At 43.9% G+C, this 19,903-nt stretch overlaps 1 protein-coding gene across 5 annotated transcripts; it reads left to right on the forward strand.

Moving 5' to 3' along the window:
* Window positions 1-5,998: 5,998 nt before the first annotated feature.
* Window positions 5,999-19,172, forward strand: B3GALNT1 (beta-1,3-N-acetylgalactosaminyltransferase 1 (Globoside blood group)). Of its 5 annotated transcripts, none has more exons than XM_072618586.1 (4): window positions 5,999-6,088; window positions 7,292-7,400; window positions 14,380-14,633; window positions 15,077-19,172. In XM_072618586.1, the coding sequence occupies exon 4, from the start codon at window positions 15,151-15,153 to the stop codon at window positions 16,102-16,104; it is 954 nt and encodes a 317-aa protein (XP_072474687.1). In that variant the 5' UTR covers window positions 5,999-6,088; window positions 7,292-7,400; window positions 14,380-14,633; window positions 15,077-15,150; the 3' UTR covers window positions 16,105-19,172. The 5 variants fall into 5 exon arrangements, with proteins under 5 accessions (XP_072474687.1, XP_072474685.1, XP_072474688.1 ...); XM_072618587.1 differs by lacking the exon at window positions 5,999-6,088 and adding an exon at window positions 6,309-6,385; XM_072618584.1 differs by lacking the exon at window positions 14,380-14,633.
* The last annotated feature ends 731 nt before the right edge of the window (window positions 19,173-19,903 follow it).

Below are 19,903 nucleotides of genomic sequence, written 5' to 3' on the forward strand. Positions count from 1 at the left end.
CTGCTGAGGTGGGGAGGAAGGTATCAGCCTTGCTGTACTCATCAACTTCCTGAATAGAGAGGGTACAGGGGCACCTGCTGTGCCCAACAGGGAGAAAAAAATTACTGGTTGAGTGCTTGATTTGAATATTTATCAAGTGCCTGTGATAGACTAGAAATTGTACAGAAGACTGAAAGTCTTTAGACACAAAAGACTTTGGGCTCCTATGATGTTCCAAATTACAGAATTCCAGAATCTTCAAGGTGGAAGGAATTTTAAAGGCTATGTAGTGAACTCATGGGTCAGCTAGGTGTAGTAGTAGATAGAGAGCTAGGTCTACAGTCAGGTAGACTCATCTCCCTGAGTTCATGTGTGACACTGGGCAACTCACATAACCCTGTTTGTCTCAGTTTCCTCATCTGTAAAATGAGCTGGAGAAGGAAATGGCAAATAACTCCAGAATCTTTGCCAAGAAAACCCCAAATGGGGTCAGAGAGTCAGACACAACTGAAAATAATCCAACAATAACGTGAAAAAGAATCCTCTCTAGGACACATTGAGCCTTTGCTGAAGACCTTCATGGAGGGAAAAGCCCCTCTCTGCCCCTCCCCCAAGGCAGTCCTTTGCACTTTAGATCAGATCTCATTAGGAGGAAGTTTTGTGGGGGGTTTTCCTAAGTCTGCCTCTCATTTCTTCTAGTTCTGGCACCAAACACAACCCTTCAAATACATAAATATAACCTCAATCTTCTCTCTCCAGTCTAAACATCCCAAGTTCCTTCAATCCAACCTGACAGGGCATGAATACTTTTTGAAGAGTGATATTTATTTTGCTAATCTAATTTTCTGGTTCCCTTACTCTCCAGAGGAACTTTAACATTTGGGACAGGGTCCACCACACGAAGGGAAAAAACACAGAGAAATGTTAGAACCAGCATGATAGCTGGGCTATGTTTTATTGAACACCATCTAGTTTCCAAACATGTTCTAGATTAGAGACCAAAATGTCCGAGCTGTCATATCTGAACTTGCCCCTGATCATTGCTCTATCTGAAGCAGCATTTCAAGGAATCCTGAACTTGGTGGGGGGGAGGGGGAATCCCAACTTATTAAAGAACAGTTTGGGAGGGGCAGAGCCAAGATGGCAGAGTAGAAAGACGCACATACACATAGCTCCGAACCCACAACCCATAGACTGGCTACAGGGGAGTAACTCACGGCGAATTCTGCACCCAGAGGCCACAGAATATCGGAGCAAGAGAGATTTCTGTTCCGGAGGGACCTGCAGACCTCTCGCAGGGGGTCCTTCACGCTGCAGATTGGGCGCCGGGACTGGGAGCTGGGTGCAGCCCTGCCACGGCCGCGGCACCGAGAGGAAAAGATCCGAGCGGGCTTCGGGGATGGGATCTCCAGCGGCCACGCGGGTCCCTCCACCCACAGAGGGACCTGCAAACCTCTCGCAAAAGGTCTGTAGCGCTGCAGACGAGGAGCCCAGCCCAGCTCAGACCTGCTGCGGCCACGGCACCAAGAGAAACAGACCAGAGCAGGCTCCAGGGATGGGATCTCCAGCGGCCGCACAAGTCCCTCCGCCCACAGGTGACGGGGGTTGGTGAGAGAGTCTCTTTGGCGGGTCGAGAGGGGAGTGGGGTGCCCCCATGATTCAGGCCCCCCCAGGAGGTAGAAGCTGAGAGGCGGCTGCAGACCAGGGTTCCCCAAGTGGGCGGGAGCCTGAATCCATTGTGGAAGGTCTGTGCATAAACCCCCTGAGGGAACTGAACCTGAGAGGCGGCCCTGCCCCGACCTGACCACTTGAACTTAATCTCACACTGAATAGCAGCCCTGCCCCCGCCAAAAGCCCTAAGGCTGGAAGCAGCATTTGAATCTCAGTCCCCAAACGCTGGCTGGGAGGATCAGGAAGCGAGGTGGGTGTGAGGAGAATATTCAGAGGTCAAGTCACTGGCTGGGAAAATGCCCAGAAAAGGGAAAAGAAATAAGACTATTGAAGGCTACTTTCTTGGAGAACAGGCATTTCCTCCCTTCCTTTCTGATGAGGAAGAACAATGCTTACCATCAGGCAAAGACACAGAAATCAAGGCTTCTGTGTCCCAGCCCACCCAATGGGCTCAGGCCATGGAAGAGCTCAAAAAGAATTTTGAAAATCAAGTTAGAGAGGTGGAGGAAAAACTGGGAAGAGAAATGAGAGAGATGAAAGAAAAGCATGAAAAGCAGATCAGCTCCCTGCTAAAGGAGACCCAAAAAAATGTTGAAGAAATTAACACCTTGAAAACTAGCCTAACTCAATTGGCAAAAGAGGTTCAAAAAGCCAATGAGGAGAAGAATGCTTTCAAAAGCAGAATTAGCCAAATGGAAAAGGAGATTCAAAAGCTCACTGAAGAAAATAGTTCTTTCAAAACTAGAATGGTACAGATGGAGGCTAAGGACTTTGTGAGAAAGCATGATATCACAATACAAAACCAAAAGAGTGGAAAAATGGAAGATAATGTGAAATATCTCACTGGAAAAACAACTGACCTGGAAAATAGATTCAGGAGAGACAATTTAAAAATTTTGGGACTACCTGAAAGCCATGATCAAAAGAAGAGCCTAGACATCATCTTTCATGAAATTATCAAGGAAAACTGCCCTGAGATTCTAGAACCAGAGGGCAAAATAAATATTCAAGGAATCCACAGAACACCACCTGAAAGAGATCCAAAAAGAGAAACTCCTAGGAACATTGTGGCCAAATTCCAGAGTTCTCAGGTCAAGGAGAAAATATTGCAAGCAGCTAGAAAGAAACAATTCAAATATTGTGGAAATACAATCAGGATAACACAAGATCTAGCAGCTTCTACATTAAGGGATCGAAGGGTGTAGAATATGATATTCCAGAAGTCAAAGGAACTAGGACTAAAACCAAGAATCACCTACCCAGCAAAACTGAGTATAATACTTCAGGGGAAAAAATGGTCTTTCAATGAAATAGAGGATTTTCAAGCATTCTTGATGAAAAGACCAGATCTGAAAAGAAAATTTGACTTTCAAACACAAGAATGAAGAGAACCATGAAAAGGTGCACAGCAAAGAGAAGTCATAAGAGACTTACTGAAGTTGAACTGTTTACATTCCTACATGGAAAGACAATATTTGTAACTCTTGAAACATTTCAGTGTCTGGGTACTGGGTGGGATTACACACACACACATGCACACACGCACACATACATAGAGACAGAGTGCACAGAGTGAATTGAAGAGGATGGGATCATATCTTAAAAAAAAAAATGAAATCAAGCAGTGAGAGAGAAATATATTGGGAGGAGAAAGGGAGAAATTGAATGGGGCAAATTATCTCTCATAAAAGAGGCAAGCAAAAGACTCATTAGTGGAGGGATAAAGAGGGGAGGTGAGAGAAAAACATGAAGTCTACTCTCATCACATTCCACTAAAGGAAAGAATAAAATGCATACTCATTTTGATAGGAAAACCTATCTCACAATACAGGAAAGTGGGGGACAAGGGGACAAGCAGGGTGGGGGGGATGATAGAAGGGAGGGCATGGGGAGGAGAGTGCAATTCGAGGCCAACACTCATGGGGAGGGATAGGATCAAAAGAGAATAGAAGTAATGGGGGACAGGATAGGATGGAGGGAAATATAGTTAGTCCTATACAACACAACTATTATGGAAGTCATTTGCAAAACTACACAGATTTGGCCTATATTGAATTGCTTGCCTTCCAAAGGGAAGGGGTAGAGAGGGAGGGAGGTAAAGAAGTTGGAACTCAAAGTGTTAGGATCAACTGTAATGTTCTTACCACTAGGAAATAAGAAGTACAGGTAAAGGGGTATAGAAAGCTATCTGGCCCTACAGGACAAAAGAGAAGACGGAGACAAGGGCAGAGAGGGATGATAGAAGAGAGAGCAGATTGGTCACAGGGGCAATTAGAATGCTTGGTGTTTGGGGGGGGAGGGGATAAAAGGGGAGAAAATTTGTAACCCAAAATTTTGTGAAAATGAATGTTAAAAGTTAAATAAATAAATTAAAAAAAAAAAAAAGAACAGTTTGGGAGTTCACAATTCTGTTTCTACAAGTAGGACACAACTGCATTCTTGAGCCGCTTCTCTCCCCTGTTTCCCAAGGAGTAATGAAGGGACCTCCTTCCATAGATCAACTTAATCCTTTCAGAATAGAGAAGAGAGAACTGCCCAAGGGTGGATCCTGCCTTAGAGAATGGGGAAAGCAAAGATCTTTGCCAGGCAGGAGGGACATTTTGTTCAGGCTTCCACCTGGACAAAAAAAGTTCCTGGTTTCCACCCTACATCCACCTTCCTAAGAAAGGTCCTTTCTTCTTGGCCTGCCACACACTTTCAAACTGGAAAAGATTTTGAGTGGTGAAATAATTATTTCTTGATATTTTTAGAGAAACCAAAAGGATGTAGGTTTTTTTATTCAGTGTTGAAGGTGGGGGTGACCAGGTTGGGACCACTCTGATCCCAAAGCCATCATACACAAGCCTAAAGGTTACCCTTTGTCAGAGTTAATAGCTTCTACCATAGGCACTGTGCTTAGTCCTGGTAACAGAAATACAGAAAAAAACAACAACAGTCCCTGATCTCATGGAACTCCAACTCTAATGGAGGAAGGCAAAAAGCAGTGTCAGGAGAAGATCCACAGGGACATGCTGGAAAAGTTATGTAGAGTGAGGAACCAGAAGATGTCTGAGCTGGGGCCTCTCCTTAAATTGAGGATCGGAGATCCTGATCCCAGCCTCCAATCAGAGGCAGAGGGCATTGTGAAGTGGAATGGCAAGGCTGATTAGATCTTAAAGGATAAGGTTATTCCAATAATGAGTTTCCTGGGCTTAGTGGGGATGTCAGAGATATCCCAAGATGGTGCAGCCAATTGAGAATAAGGGCATATCTGAGCTGAGCTCTAGCCTTGAATCCCGGTTTGGTCATGTTGACCATCTGAATGCTACCATGGGGACCCCATCTGTAAAGGACAGCAGCAGCCTATAGACTGTTTTCAGTGATGACTTGGCAAAATGGGTGGAAATCCAGAGTATGGAAGGCTCAGGAAGCAAAGGGTCTGTCTGCCAATGCTAAGGAAGCCAATCACAGAAATTCTTCACAGAAATCCTGAATTACATCCTGCGGGACTTGAGGGAGGACAGGACTAGCGCGGGAAGGGAAAGAGATAACTTTGAGAAGCAAAGCGGAGAAGCTGTTGCTCATTAGATTCCTCCCACTCACCTGGAACTTTATTTTCAGAAAAAGTCATTTTTGCTTCACTCTGAGGTCACATGTTTAATTTGGACTGGTCCAAGGAAGCCCAAGCTTCTAAAGTTTGCGAAGCCCTTTACCTACATTACCTCAGTTTATCCTCCCAACTACCTTGGGAGGTCGGTACTCTTGTCCTCCTTTTACAGATCAGAAAACTGAGGCAGGCAGAGGTGAATGGAATGGAATTGCTAGGGTAACACAGCTAGTGAGTGTCTCCAAGATAGATGCTGCACTCCATCCACAGTGCCAGGTAGCTTGTCCATGGGGCCACGCTCACGTTCTCCGAAAGGACACCTACCAAGCCCTCCTCGAGTCCCAAGGGCTCATGTGGCACGGTAGTGAGCTTGCTGTGACACGAGGCACCTTCACTGAGGCTGTGCCAGGGCTGAAACTGGCAAGGTGAGGTGGACCAATGCCAAGGGAAGCATGAGGAAGTAGCAGCCAGGCAACAGCTGGAGACCGGCTCACACACCCAGGACAGGCAGCGTCCGTCGGGGTTGCTGAACGGGCCTCGGCAGCGACGGGCTTCCTGGTGACCCCGCAGGGAAACTGAGGCAGGAAGCCTCCTCCCCCCACTCTCCGTCGGCCCGCGCCCCGGGGATGTCGAGACAGAGGGGCCCTAGGGCTTGAGCGGGGCCCCAGGGTTGCTAGCGGTCTCCTGCCCTCCGTGAGCTCCCACTCGGTTCCCGCAGGCTGGGACTCCCGGGGCGGCGCACGGAGGGAGTCGCCCTCCCACGTGGGCCCCGCCCTCAGCCCCACGAGGGCCCCGCCCAGGAGAGGGGCCTCACTGCCTCCCTCGGTCGAGGGGGGAGCCGAGGGTCCCAGGGTAAGTGACCCTCCCAGTCCCTGGGGGCCCCAGACAAGGCACCCCCACCTCACCGTGGGGGGGGGGCGTTCTGCGCGCCCTCGGGAGGGCCGGGGCGAGGGAGGAGTAAGGGAGCGCGTGGTGCTGCTCGCAGGGACGGACGCAGGAAGCTCCGGCCGGGCGGAGGCTGGGGTCGCGGTGCCTCCAGCTCCCGAGTGGGCCTGGCTTCCAGTCCCGGCCTCCGCCTCCCGTGCGGGGAGGGGTGGGGCGGGATCGGCGGGACAGGGAAAGAGGGGACGCGATGGATACGCTGGACAGGTAGGGCGGGGCCGCCACTTGAGCAGGGCAAGAGGGACGAGAAGACACCCCAGACCATCGGGGCCCTGGGAGGAGGGGACGACGCTGAGCTCCCCTCCTGCCCCTGTCCGGCGGCTGCCCCTGCCCGGCGGCTGCCCCTGCCGGCGGGTGCCCCTGCAGGCGGGAAGTTAGACCTAGGCACGGCAGGGGCCTTGGAGGTAATCTGGTGCCCCCACCCCAAGGTCACCCTGGGAGAAGATCGAGGATTAGAACTGCGATCCTCCCCGCTCGCCTTCCCTCCCTCTTGGAACGGAGCCTTCTTTAGGGGACGGCTCGATAGCCGGGGAGCCCTGGGGCTTTCTCCTCCGGCATCTGGTGACGCTATTACTTCCATAACCAGAGGAAGGCCTCCCTCGTGCGGACAGAGCCGGGTCCCCAGCCAGGACGGAATCGGTTCTTTCCCTCTCCTCTGCGGGGCCCCTGGGTCTGCAGAAAGTTTCGTCTCCCAGGCAGGAGCTGGGAATCCCTCTCACTACTAAGAAACCTTCCTACGGAATCCAGATGTACTTGGGGGAGGGGGAAAATGCTGCCGGTGCAGTCCAGGTTTCCCTTTTTTACAGAAGAGGAAACTGAAGCATGGCTGGAATGCTAATTAACTTGCCCAGGGTCATCTAGGTAGTGAGTCCAGCTGACATTGCTTTTGAAATACTCGGCTTCCCCATAACTGACCTTTTGCTGTCTCTACAGCCAAATATAGGGAGTCTAAGTGAAAACATGGCCCTTAAAGGAGAGGAATGTGGTTACGGTTTTGGATGGGGGTGGAGAGGAGAAGTGTGTTTCCAAGGTAAACAAACCATCTTGAGTCGGCCAGTTAGGTGAAGGAGAGAGAGTTTCCCAACTGGTGCCATTTCTGTGTTCTGTTTCCAGTATAGTCTGGTGGAGGATGGCATTGGGATATTGACAATGACCAGGGAGGTGAGGATGGAACCCTCCAGAACACCAGGCCCTTCTTCTATCCCAGTCTGAGACAATATTGGTAAGTTCTTGAGTTGTCTTTTCTGTGAGAGAATAAGCCACTGATCTGAAGAACCCCGGAGGTCTAATTTTGCTGGCCAGAGAGGGTGGAGAATTCCAAGTTAACCATTCTCAAACTTTTTGTTAATTCCAGAACCCCTTTGTGGTTGTTCAGTCCTTTCAGTTGGATTGGTTTGTTTGTTTTTTGATAAAGATGCTGGAATGGTTTGCCATTACCTTCTCCAGCTCACTTTACAGATGAGGAAACTGAGGCAAACAGGATTAAGTGACTTGTTCAGGGTCACACAGCTAGTAAGTATGTGAGGTCACATTTGAACCCACGTCTTCTGCACTCCAGGCCCAGCACTACTATCCAGTGTATCACCTAGCTGCCCATGTAACCCCTTTACACTCTTACAAATGATTGAGGATCACCACTCCAAACCCTAAGTTTTTCTTCATGTGGGGTTATATCCATCAATATTAGAATATTAGACATTTAAACATCTTAGTATTGTGAACACAATTTTGAACCTGTATACCTGTTGAAAAGACCTTGGGGGATTTTCAAACCCCACTTGGCGCAAAATAAACAGTGCTTAAGAGGGATTTTCTTTTTAAGGAAAAGTTCTTGTTGACAGTCTCTGATAACCATACTGCCAACTGTACCTACTGAGAAAGTCTCAGTTGTATTTGTTTCCAGACAAGTGAAGTGTTCCTCTCCACCCCCTCCAGATTAGCTCATCCAGCTTTTCTGAAAATGGACATACTTGCCTGTAAAGGAGCCTAGAGGAGGGGGGCCTGGTTCTTTTGAGTCAGCAGGTTTGAAATATTCCATGTAGTGACCAGGCCAGATACCTTAAACAATTGTATGTGAGGTGAAGTATTTCCCGAATGTTTTAAGTTACTGTTTTAAATGCTGTTGCCAAGAGCCAGGATCAAAACTTTAGAAGACTGATACTAAGATGACAAACAGAATTTGTTATTTTATAACTTAAATGAAAACAGTTTCCACTTGATTCTTTCTAACCAGGAAGATTCATTCAGTGTATAATCCCAATTATTTGGTGTGGTTATTTCGTAAGGGCCCGCGGACCCTGTGCCAGATACTGTGTTAGCATACAGAGTCGACACTTGGGTTCTGCCAGATACTGGACAAGTACTGATTTGACCTCAGCACCTGAACAGCTCTCTAAAAAGCTAAGCTGTGGAGCGTTAGCGATCTAAATTAGAACACCAAAGAAGGTACCTGTCTAGAATAATAACAGCAATTTGAGGTTTGCAAAATGTTTTCCATACATTATCTTATTTGCTCTTCACAACAACCTTATGAAGTAAGTGACACAACTGTTTGGGCCCCATCTTGCAGGTGAAGAAACTGAAGTTGAATGATTTCTCCAGGGTCACACAACCAGTAAGTGTTTGAGGCAGGTTGCTAAAGCCAGCTCTTCCTATCTCACAGGATCATAGATTTCATGATTTTATTTATTTTGCTTTTTAAATTTTTTTTAAAAATTTACATTTTTTGGAGGCAGCCAGGGTCACACAGCTAGTCAGTGTCTGAGGTCAGATTTAAACTCAGGTTCTCCTGACGCCAGGGCCAGGGCTCTATCCATTTTGCCACCTAGCTGCCTCAATTTTTTAATTAAAAAAACTTTTTTATTAATTCATGATACTTTGTTTGAAGATACTATATCCAGAACTAGTGCTGTGTTTGAAAAAAAAATTAGAAAACACAAGTAGATATGCTTGCAGAATAAGTTTTCCATGGAAATCGTAATAATGACTGATATTTATTGGATGATAAGCTCCTTGAGTGCAGGGACTGTCATTGATGTCTTTTTGTATCCCCAGCATTTGGCACAGTGCCTCACATGTAGCAGGCTCTTAAGCATTTATTGATCAGATTAAGATTCTACAGCTTGAAGGGAACTTGGAGGTCATTGAGTCCTGCCCTTTCATTTTACAGAAAAGGAAACTAAAGTGTCCCAGGGCATTGAGATAGACCTGAAGTTTAAAAGGTAGTCACTGGGGCAAGATTCAAACCCAGGACCTCTGACTCTCAAGACCTCTCACTGGGAAGATGAGCCACTCATATAACTTAGGACTTGGTTCTGGTCTCCTCCCTCTTCCTGGTATGGATCTAAAACCCATTTTAACTAATAACTTCCTACCTAGATGACCTTGGGCAGATCCCTTCCATTTTCCCAAACTTATTTTCTTCATCTGGAAAAAGTAGGACTGAAATGAGATCATCTCTGATGTCCTTGTTTCAAGTCAGTCATCACGGATCAGGATGTTTATATAAAACAAACCTGTCCTCAGATCTGGGCCAACAAACACTTTTTGGTGATGTGGATACTATAAATTAGATCCAGTGGAAAGATCTGCCATAATGGAGAAATGTGATTGAGTTAAAGTCATTTAAAACCGTTAGAGGGAGAATAGCTGTGTGGGTAGAGAGTCAGACTGGTCCAGCAGGGTCAAGCTCAGACAGCAGGGGGGCCTCGTAGTCACTATTTCAAATGTAATGTGATTCAGGTTTTGTTTTAAAATTTATTTTATTTAAAATTTAATCTGGTTCAGGCCCTCCTGGGGAGTGTTGTGGGCCCGGTTTTGGACACCTCTGGTCTAGACATCCCTGAGGCTGAGGCAGCAGAGAAGGTGCTGACCTGTCTTGTGAGGAGGAGTTTCATTACTAGGGGATTGAGTCCCTCAACCAATGAAATAACAGCCCCAGGCCCGACTCCTGACAAACCTTTCTCAGCTTTCTTTGTGTAATGGATTCCCTGGACCCATGTTAGCCAGTATTGATGGAACTAATTGAAATGTAATGCAAAGAGCCCAGCACTCCTAAAGGGCCACACACCCTTTTTGTTTCCATTTTTTTTTTAAGAACAGAAAGTAAAGGACTTTTAAATTTAACTGCAAAGAGCTGGAAGCCAGAGCCTTCAAAATGCACAGAGCAGCTAATACCAAGGGCTGAACCTTGGATGATCTGGAGCAGCCTGTGGACTCCCTCTCAGAAGGGCATAAAATAAAGTACATTGTTGTTTCTGGAGTTCCTTCATTCTCAAAGAGGACCAATGAATGAACGATGCAACAAAATTTCATATACATATATATATATATATATATATATATATATATATATATATACACATATATGTATGTATACACACATACACATATAGTTTTATATACATCCTTTATATATTGTAAAACATTTAGGGCTTTAGGGCCTAGATTTTTCTTAAATTAGTATTTATTTAAAATAAAATACCTAGAATGACCAAGGAAACACGGTTCACAGGGAGACAAGTTCCTAGACCCACAGTCTTGAACTGCTCAGCTTATGTAAATGGCATAGTCATTTTCCTTAAATAACCGTATTATGGCATGATGCTCAAAAATCTTCCCCCTACCCCCATTCCCTGTGCTAGTAGCATGAGAGGTGCAAACTGTTTTCCAGGAGAAGAACGTATGCCAGCTGATCCATTTTTCCTTTTCATATCAAAAACATATTGTGCTTCAGAAAATGCCTTACGAACCAAAACCTTCTGTTGTGATTTTCAGGCCCCTGACCATCCTACAGTCCTGAGTATTCCTCAGCTTCTCATAGCCCTTTCTTAACCCAGAACTTAACTTAGCCTTACCTCCAGGTGGGGCAGAGTACAAAATCTACCTATTAAATTTGATCTTCTGGGAGATTATGAGGGTGGAACATGGCACAGAACATGGCTCTTTCCACAGCTTGGTGGACTTTGTCAAACTGGTCCCCCTCATCCCGTTTTTTTATTCCCTATTTTAGCTGAAGACAAAAGATTCCTAACCTGAAATAATCTAGGAAGAAATTTATTAAGTTGTCCAGCACAGGGGGAGATCCAGAAGAGAGGTGCTTCCCCCCGCCATGTCTGTAAGTTATGCAGGATTCAGCGAAAGGAACAAGGAAACAGTATCTGATTGGCCAGCACAGTAATATACATGGGTTACTTTGCGATATAGACTGGGAGGAAATTGCATTCCTTGCATCAATCTTTGGATCTAGCTGGGTTTCTGAACAGTATAACTGGGGGTCCCGTGTTAAACATTAAACAAATCTACTCTCTAAGCAACAGGTCTGGTTTTTCAGCCAGGCCGGGCTGGGTTCGTACAATGCCAAAAAATTTTCCCACACCTCTTCTAAGAGATTGTTCTCTAGGACTAATATTTTGGGAAATGTAGGTGATGCAAAAACTAAAGAGAGCAAATGAAATGGGTTTAAAAATGAACCGTATGCTCATAGCGCTCACTTGTTTCTTAATTATTAATGACTGACATTTTGCTTGAATGGGTATTCTAATTCTTTTCAAAGCTTGAATGAAAATGCAGCTTACAACAAAATGGATTTTCAAACATTTGATTTTTCGTTGATGTATTTCATTTTTCTGTATTGAGCCCTTAATTTGTCTTCTTCCTATTCTACTCTCTTTTATTTTTACCTATATCCATAGTTTTCTTTCAGAGGCAGCTGGGAGATACATTGGAGAGAGCTTCAGATCTGAAGTCCAGAATACTCATCTTCTTGAGTTCAAATCTGGCCTCAGATGCTCACTAGCTGTGTGACCATGGGCAAGTCACTTAACCCTGTTTCCTTATCTGTCAAATGAGCTAGAGAATGAAATGGCCAACCACTCCAGTCTTTGCCAAAAAGACCAAATGGGGTCTTAAAGAATTGGACATGACTGCAAATGACTGACCAGCAAAAAGTTTTCTTTTAAAAAACTTTGAGCCAACATTCCTCAGCAAATCTTTTCATTTAAAAGCATGAACTTATGAACAAATGAAACTTGACTTTTCTCATCAGTTCCTAAATCTATTCTCCTTATTTAATTTCCTTCTGAACTTTTCTGTTCATTTTTAAAAAATACTCCATTGATATTTTTCTTTTTTGTGTGTTACTATCACTATCCCTCTCTCTTTTCCCTCCCATGTGATCATGGTATAATCACACAAAATAGAACCCATGGCCAGTGGGCTTCATCCTTGGGCCTTTGGAGCTGGGTTTGATCATTGCCCTCATCTGAGTTTGGAAGTTTTCCAGAATTGTTCATCTTTACAGCGTTCTGGTCTTTGTAAAAATAGTTCTCACGGTTCTGTTCACTTCACTCTGCATCAGTTCATAAGGTCTTTCTGTGTTTCTCTGTATCCATCCCACATATCATTTCTTATATAGCACAGTAATATTCCATTTCATTCACATATCGTAACTTGTTTAACCATTCCCCAACTGATAGGCATCTACTTTCTTTCTAACTCTCAGCTATCATAGAAAGTACTGCTATCGATATTTTGGAGTATATAGAGATTTTTTTTTTTATCAATGGCTTTGTTGAGATAGAAGTCCAGTAATGGAATTTCAGGTTCAAAGGATATGGATGTTTTAGTTACTTTATTTGCATAATTCCAAGTTGCTTTCCAGAAGAGCCACACTAATTCACAGCTCCATCAACAATGCGTTCCACAAGCCCTCCAACACCGATTGTGGTTATTTTTTCAGGTCCTTTATGCCAGTTTGTAGGGTATGAGATGAAACTTGAGAATTGTTTTCATTTTAATTTTTTGTATTATTGGTGATTTGGGGCACTTTTTCACGTGGTGTGAATATTGTGCAGTGGTTTGGGAGTTTTTTTGAGAACTGTTCATATCCTTTGACCATTTATTTATTGGGGAATGGCTATTAGTTTTAGATATATTTAATAGTTATGTGTTTATCAATAATATTAGATATCAAAGTTTTACCAAAGGAATTTGATACAAAGTTTCTTTTTTCTTCCTATCCAATCACTTCCCCTCTTATGTTAGATGCACTAATATTGTTTGTGCAGAAGCTTCTCAGTTTCAAGGTGCCTCTTTTGCTGTAAAGACAGTATTATATTTCTTCCTTTCATTTTTTTCTTTTTTTAGGTGGCTGTGTTCTCAATGACTCTTTTCCCTTCACCCTTTCTCCTATGATAAAATTGCCCTTCCTCTCCTCCCCTTCAGCTAGTCCTGTTCCTTGGTTTTTAAATTTTTTGTGTGTGTATGCCCCTTTCCAAAAAGGATTTTTCTCACCTTTTTCATTTTTCATATTATCTTCGTGTTTACTCTAGACCCTCATTCTCCAATTCATGGCCCCTGTAATTATCTGATCTCTCTCTTTTCTCTGTATTCTTCCTGAATTCAAGGCTCCAAGGTGTCCATTCTAGGCTCTTTCCTCTAGGCAGTTCTGCCAATGCCTTGTAGAATTTGCCCTATGGATCACCCTTTTCCATTGGGTCTCGCTCTGAGAATAATGCCAGGTATTGCAGATGGCTCCTGGAGGAGTCCCTCTCCTGCCATGTTCCTGACTGTGCTGTCCACTGCAGATCTAGGGTTTCTCATTGATTTTTAATTTTTTACATTTGCCTCAAAGCTTCCTCCAATTCCCTCTCTCCCAGGGTAGGATGAATAGACTTTTCAAGCACCAGATCCCCCAGGTCTCATCCTATGGAATATCCTTATATCCCCTTTCAGGGCCCATCTCTCGTCATTCATAGGAGCAGGTTTCAAATTTTCTTCTTCTTGGCTTAACCTTAGGGTGCTGGGGACCAGGCTGTTTGGGTTTCTCTTAGCCTGTCTTTTTGAGTATATGTCAGATAGGGGAGATTTGGGGTCAGGAAGACCAAGGTGTATTTTCCTTAGTCTTTTCCCCCTCCCTCTTTATCTCTGACTGCTGACCTCTCTGGCTTCCTTTATATCATGGCTAAAATCCCACATTCTCCATGTAAGCAGCCCCTCTCTTCCCCTCAGTACCAATGCCTTCTCCATTCTGAGGGCTTTGGTTTGACTTTCTCTACATCCCCAGTGTTTACCCCAGTACCTGGAACATTGTAGATGCATGTTTGTTGGGAGGAACCTCAGCAGCTAGCAGTTATCTTCTAGTGAAGTGCAGATTATGCTGGTGGCTGTTTTTCATGCATTCTTCCTTTGTCTCCTTGCAGAACTGTCTTTGAATGTCATGTAGCCCAGGGGTGTCAAACTTCAACAGAAATGGAGGGCCATTGAACTGTGCAGAAGAGGCCCTGCAGGCTGCACACTGATTGAGAAAAACACAAGTTCACATTATCTGTGTTCTGTTTTACTTTTATTTATTTGTTTAAATAATTTCCAATTACATTTTAATCTGGTTTTAGCCATGCTCAGGAGTATTGAGAGTTTGACACCTAAGTTCCAGCTCATCGTCTTCATTTTACACGTGAGGAAACTGAGATTTAGTTTACTTGGAGCAAAGGAGAGAAAGGGGGGTAACAAGACAAAAATCCTACTCAAAGGGCACAACCTGTTTCCATCCATTAATCAATAAACATTTATTAAATACCTACCATGTGCCAGCCATGATGCTAAGTGTTCCAGGTAAAAAAGAAGTAAAAGAGAGTCCCTGTCCTCCAGGATCTCACCGTTTAAGGAAAGACCATTAGAAGGTCTGCTCTCTTAGCAGCATAGGATAGAAGGAAGCTGGAGGGTGTGGGGTAGAAATATGGCTGGGGCCATGGAAGTCCTAAGGCCAGCCTAGAGAGGAATGAGGAAATGGCAAGGCCAAATGCGTTTCCATGTGTTGGTATTAATTTGCAGGCAGCCATACTATTTGTACCATTTGGATGGGAAAAGTACTCATCTAGGCTCCTTGATTTTTTTCAGATTTGGGGGCTGTCCTTTACAAGCCCCCCAAACCTGCGAATCCTGTCTCCTCTTTGACCACCCAGCAACACAGAATGTCTGTGAGATGCTTGAGATGGATCTTTTCGCTATTCTGCTTTGCCATGGTCACCATGCTCTGGTACTTCAACCAGCCCTCCTCCCCTGGGATCGAGAACCTCAATTGGATGTATTTCTACGAGTACAAGCCCATTAACCATTCAGAATTTGCCTTTACGCTCCGAGAGCGGGTGACTTGCTCAGAGCAGGACCCATTCCTCGTCATCTTGGTGACCTCCCGCCCTGCAGATGTGAAAGCCAGACAGGCTATTCGGGTTACTTGGGGTGCAAATAAGTCTTGGTGGGGCCAAGAAGTCCTAACGTACTTTTTATTAGGTCACCCAGTGGAGCCAGAAGATAACATCCTGGCCTTATCCGTACAAGATGAGAGCATTCTGTATGGTGACATAATCCGACAAGACTTTGTGGACACGTATTACAACCTGACCTTGAAAACAATCATGGCCTTCAGGTGGGTTGCGCAGTTTTGTCCTACAGCCAAGTATGTCATGAAGGCAGACTCTGATGTTTTTATCAACACTGGAAACTTAGTGAACTATCTTTTGACCTACAACCAGTCTGAGAACTTTTTCACAGGCTACCCTCTCATAGAGAATTTTTCCAATAGAGAATTTTTCCAAAAAACCTATATTTCCTACGAAGAGTATCCTTTTAGGGTATTCCCACCATATTGCAGTGGCTTGGGTTATGTGTTATCCGGAGACTTGGTTCTCCGAGTTTACGAAATGATGGCGCATGTCAAGCCCATCAGACTGGAAGATGTTTACGTTGGGATCACCCTGAGCATCTTAAAAGTAGACATCCATCTTCCCGAGTCCAACGACCTCTTTTTTTTGTACCGGATTAGATTTAATACCTGCAAATTTAAGCACTTGATCGCAGCCCATGGCTACTCTCCCAAGGAAATAATCCAGTATTGGCAGCTCATGCAAAAGGAAAGCAGCTGTTGACTCTTGTTCTGCTTTGACCAAGTCAAGGATTTTGCAGAAAGCCCATGGGGTTGGACTGGGAGAGTCCTTTGAAAGATGGTGTTTGCCCCCGTGCCCACTTCCCTTTTACTTATTCAGACCCCACCCCTCCTTGCAGTGGCTGCCTCCTGTGTCACTGTATTTTGCTTTTGAGGAGAGATCTCTTGTGGTGCTCTTTAAAAAAAAGAGATGAGGACTAAAAAAAAATTTCCTTACAAGGAAAAAGGTACAGTTTGCCAATTATACAAAAAACCCTAAAGATTTGAACATGTCACAGGAAAATTTTACTAGTAGGGACTTCATGGAACTCTGTTTTATTTATAGTACACTCATTTACTCAGGACTACTGATAAAAATGGGTTTTCTGGAAAAAAACAACTTGATAATGAAGTTATAATAAGAAGAGTGTTGCCAGAGATGTGATGCATGGATCAACCATTTTCAGAGTTGAAATACACTTAACCCTAAAATTGTATTGAATATAATTTAACTTTTTTTCTTCATATGAAAAGATTTTCGGTATGGCCCCTGTAACAAACCAAGTCGATTTTCTGAAGACCAAGCTAGCTTATTATGGGGAAGCATATTCCCTGTAGGCCGGCCACTTAATGATATTATTTTGGCCAGATGTAGGAGGGGCAGACAAGATATGAATGAATTACGATCAGTGTCATTGGAAAGAATTAAGGTTAGAGTTCAATTTGAGTAGTTTATAGAATCCTATGCAACCCTCTAATTCTGCATATGAGAATATGAAGTCCCAGGGAGACTTAAATGACTTACTGCAAGCCCAAAGACATTTGAACTTTTGGTGTCTTCTGGGTTATTATTATGGTCATCTGTTATTATATTGGTAGTAAAAACATGGGGTTTCATGCTTTTAGGTTTTTACATTTAAATTCTGGATAGATTTGGTGCCCTTTTTGGGTTGGAATGCTTCTCAACTAACTCTTCATGGTGTACACATTAATGACGGGAGACAGATGACTATGGAATAACCCTTTGCGACTCGAGAATGTGAATACCTTGAGGGTGGGCATAGTTTCCTTTTATCCTTGCCTCCCCACAGCCTAGTGTGGTACCTGACCCAGGCTAAGTGCTCATAAATGCTCACTGGGTGTTAAAACATATTGAAAGCCAGGCAGATTTGGACTTCAGAAAACATTTGTTCATATGTAGAGGTGCTAACGAGGAAAGACCTGAATTATGTGTGTTGTTTGTTTTTTTGTATTTCAAAAGAAACAAAGTTTTATTACTTTCATGTGCAAATAGCTACCAGAGTTTTTGCAAACAGATAAGTAACTTGCTTTAGTAAAAAGACATGTTAACAGGCAGATGAACTAATGATGAATGGTTATTTCTAAAGTGCTTCATCAGATAATGAAAATCATCTCACCCTTAGTGGCAGAACTAGATAAAATGTTGTATATACTGTCAGATGGTCTCTCTAGTGGACATTTTGCCTTAATTATTTTGCTTCCTGGCACACAGTAGGAGCTTCATAAATGCTTATGTCCTTCCTTCTTGATAAAAGAGGGTTGAATCCATGGGGTGGAGAAGGATTTACGATGATTGATAAAAAATTTTAAAAGGTGATGTTTTCTCATTCCTAAAGAATTTCTAGATGTTTTGAAATTCTGGAAACTAAAAGACATATTATTGCCTGCTTAAGATAAGAATCTTACATGAGAAAATAGGTTATAAAAAATTAAATACCAGCTGGCTCACTCTAAACATGTCATCATATCTCTGACGTCACGGTCTTCTTCGAAAATGAAGGACAAACACAACAACTGCTGGTGATGGAGAGTGGGATTTAAGCTTTCCGAAACCACAGCCTCAGATACCGCGATGACTGGTGCTTTGGTCAGAGGAGCACATCCTTTTGTTTACATGGTTGACTATGCTAATTGTTTTTATTCCTTTAAAGTATTTCTTGCATCACTGATAAGAATCTAAATTGGTTGTAGTGAATAATTATACTGGGAAGGAGGAAGAGAGAGAAGGGAGGGTGACAGATCCAATCTCTTTGCTAAAGTTGTATTTTAACATATTTTCATCAGTATTCATTAGGGAAATTAATCTATAATTGTTCTGCTTTATGTAGCCCAAGTTAGGGTCCTAGCTTTATAGAGCTCCCTAAAAGGAGTTTGGTAGACTGTGTTCTCTATGTTTGAGAATTATTTCTGTAGTGTTGTCCTTCCTTCCTTCCTTCCTGCCTTCCTTCCTGCCTTCCTTCCTTCCTTCCTTCCTCCCTCCCTCCCTTCCTTCCTTCCTTCCTTCCTTCCTTCCTTCCTTCTTTCCTTCCTTCCTTCCTTCCTTCCTTCCTTCCTTCCTTCCTTCCTTCCTTCCTCAGAGAAAGGAGAATGCTCACTAAACTCCCACACAGTCTCCCTGCTAAGTGTCACCTGCCCCTACCTGAGATGGGAATGAGAGCTCTGCAGTGAGCTGCGGAGAGCCCAGGGGCCACGTGGCCCATCAGAGTAACCAGCTGATAACGCCCATGCTCATTCTTTATGTTCTCATGCTGTTTCATTTATTAAGCACCCACTGTGTTCCAGGCACTGTTAGGTACTGAGGATGCAAAGACATATCTCTTTAACACCTGCGAGTGGAACAGCCTTGCCTGTGACCAGTGGGTGGGAACAGCACACCTGTAGTAATTAAACTTCAATGCAAACTCTAAGCAATCTGCTCTCCGGGGGGAGGGCCCAGCACCTGTGGGGCTCGGGATGGGCCTCCTATTCTGAGTCACTTAAGCTAGCCTTTCAAAGATGCCAGGGAGAACACTCGTTTATGAAATGTCATGGAAAACAGGCATCTTCTGAGATTTTGAGCACTTGCCCCAAAGACATAAAAAGCAGTCAAGACACATTCCTGCCACACGGGAGTCTCACCATCACTTCGCTCTTAGGGGCTGAACCCTGCTGAAATCCCATTCATCGAGCTCTCAGGGTTGGCTTGCTAGTCAACACACATGTATTAAGTGCTTATTGTGTTCCAGGTACTATGCTAAGTGCTGAGGGTGAAAATAAAATTGGCAAAAACCAGTCCTTGCTCTCATGAACTTAAATTCCAATGATGGAGAAAAGGTATAAATTAGGGACATACAAGATCTCTACAGAGTAGGAGGTCATCTGAAAGGGGTTGAGGTGGAAAAGGGAATGTATTCTGGAAACAAAGAACCTGTATTGCAAGCTTACATACAGTCCACAAGCAGCTTCCCTGGATATTGTTTCTTCAGACAACCCCAATGGAGGTTATTAGGAAGGGCAGGTATTATCCCCTTTTTGCAGATGGGGAAACTGAGGCCCAGAGATGAAACAATACTGAGTTAAGGTGTTTACTGTTCCAAAAACTGAGTAGGCATTGGCTTTATGGCACTCAAGGTCACTGTTGGAAAAATAACTCAAAAAGACACTGTTGGGGACTGCTCCTGAGTACCTGTGACATTATCATTCCCTGTCATACCTGCTGTAGACCAGCTCATGGACCTTCCTTCCTATCTATCTATCTATCTATCTATCTATCTATCTATCTATCTATCTATCTATCTATTTTTCTTTCTTTCTTTCTTTCTTTCTTCCTTTCTTTCTTCCTATTTATGTAGAATTGGAAAATGCTGTCTACTTCATGAGAGGGTGAGAAGTAAAAATGCGTAGGCAGCTCTTCTGATTATAGCTTCTTAAATCACAGAATATGTTAGATTCTACGAGAGGAAAAATGATGTTGAACATCCAAGACTGACTGGAATCAGAGGAGCTGGGTTTGAAGGTGTTGC

The sequence above is a fragment of the Notamacropus eugenii genome, chromosome 6 (assembly GCF_028372415.1).
Source record: "Notamacropus eugenii isolate mMacEug1 chromosome 6, mMacEug1.pri_v2, whole genome shotgun sequence".
NCBI lineage: Eukaryota > Metazoa > Chordata > Mammalia > Diprotodontia > Macropodidae > Notamacropus > Notamacropus eugenii.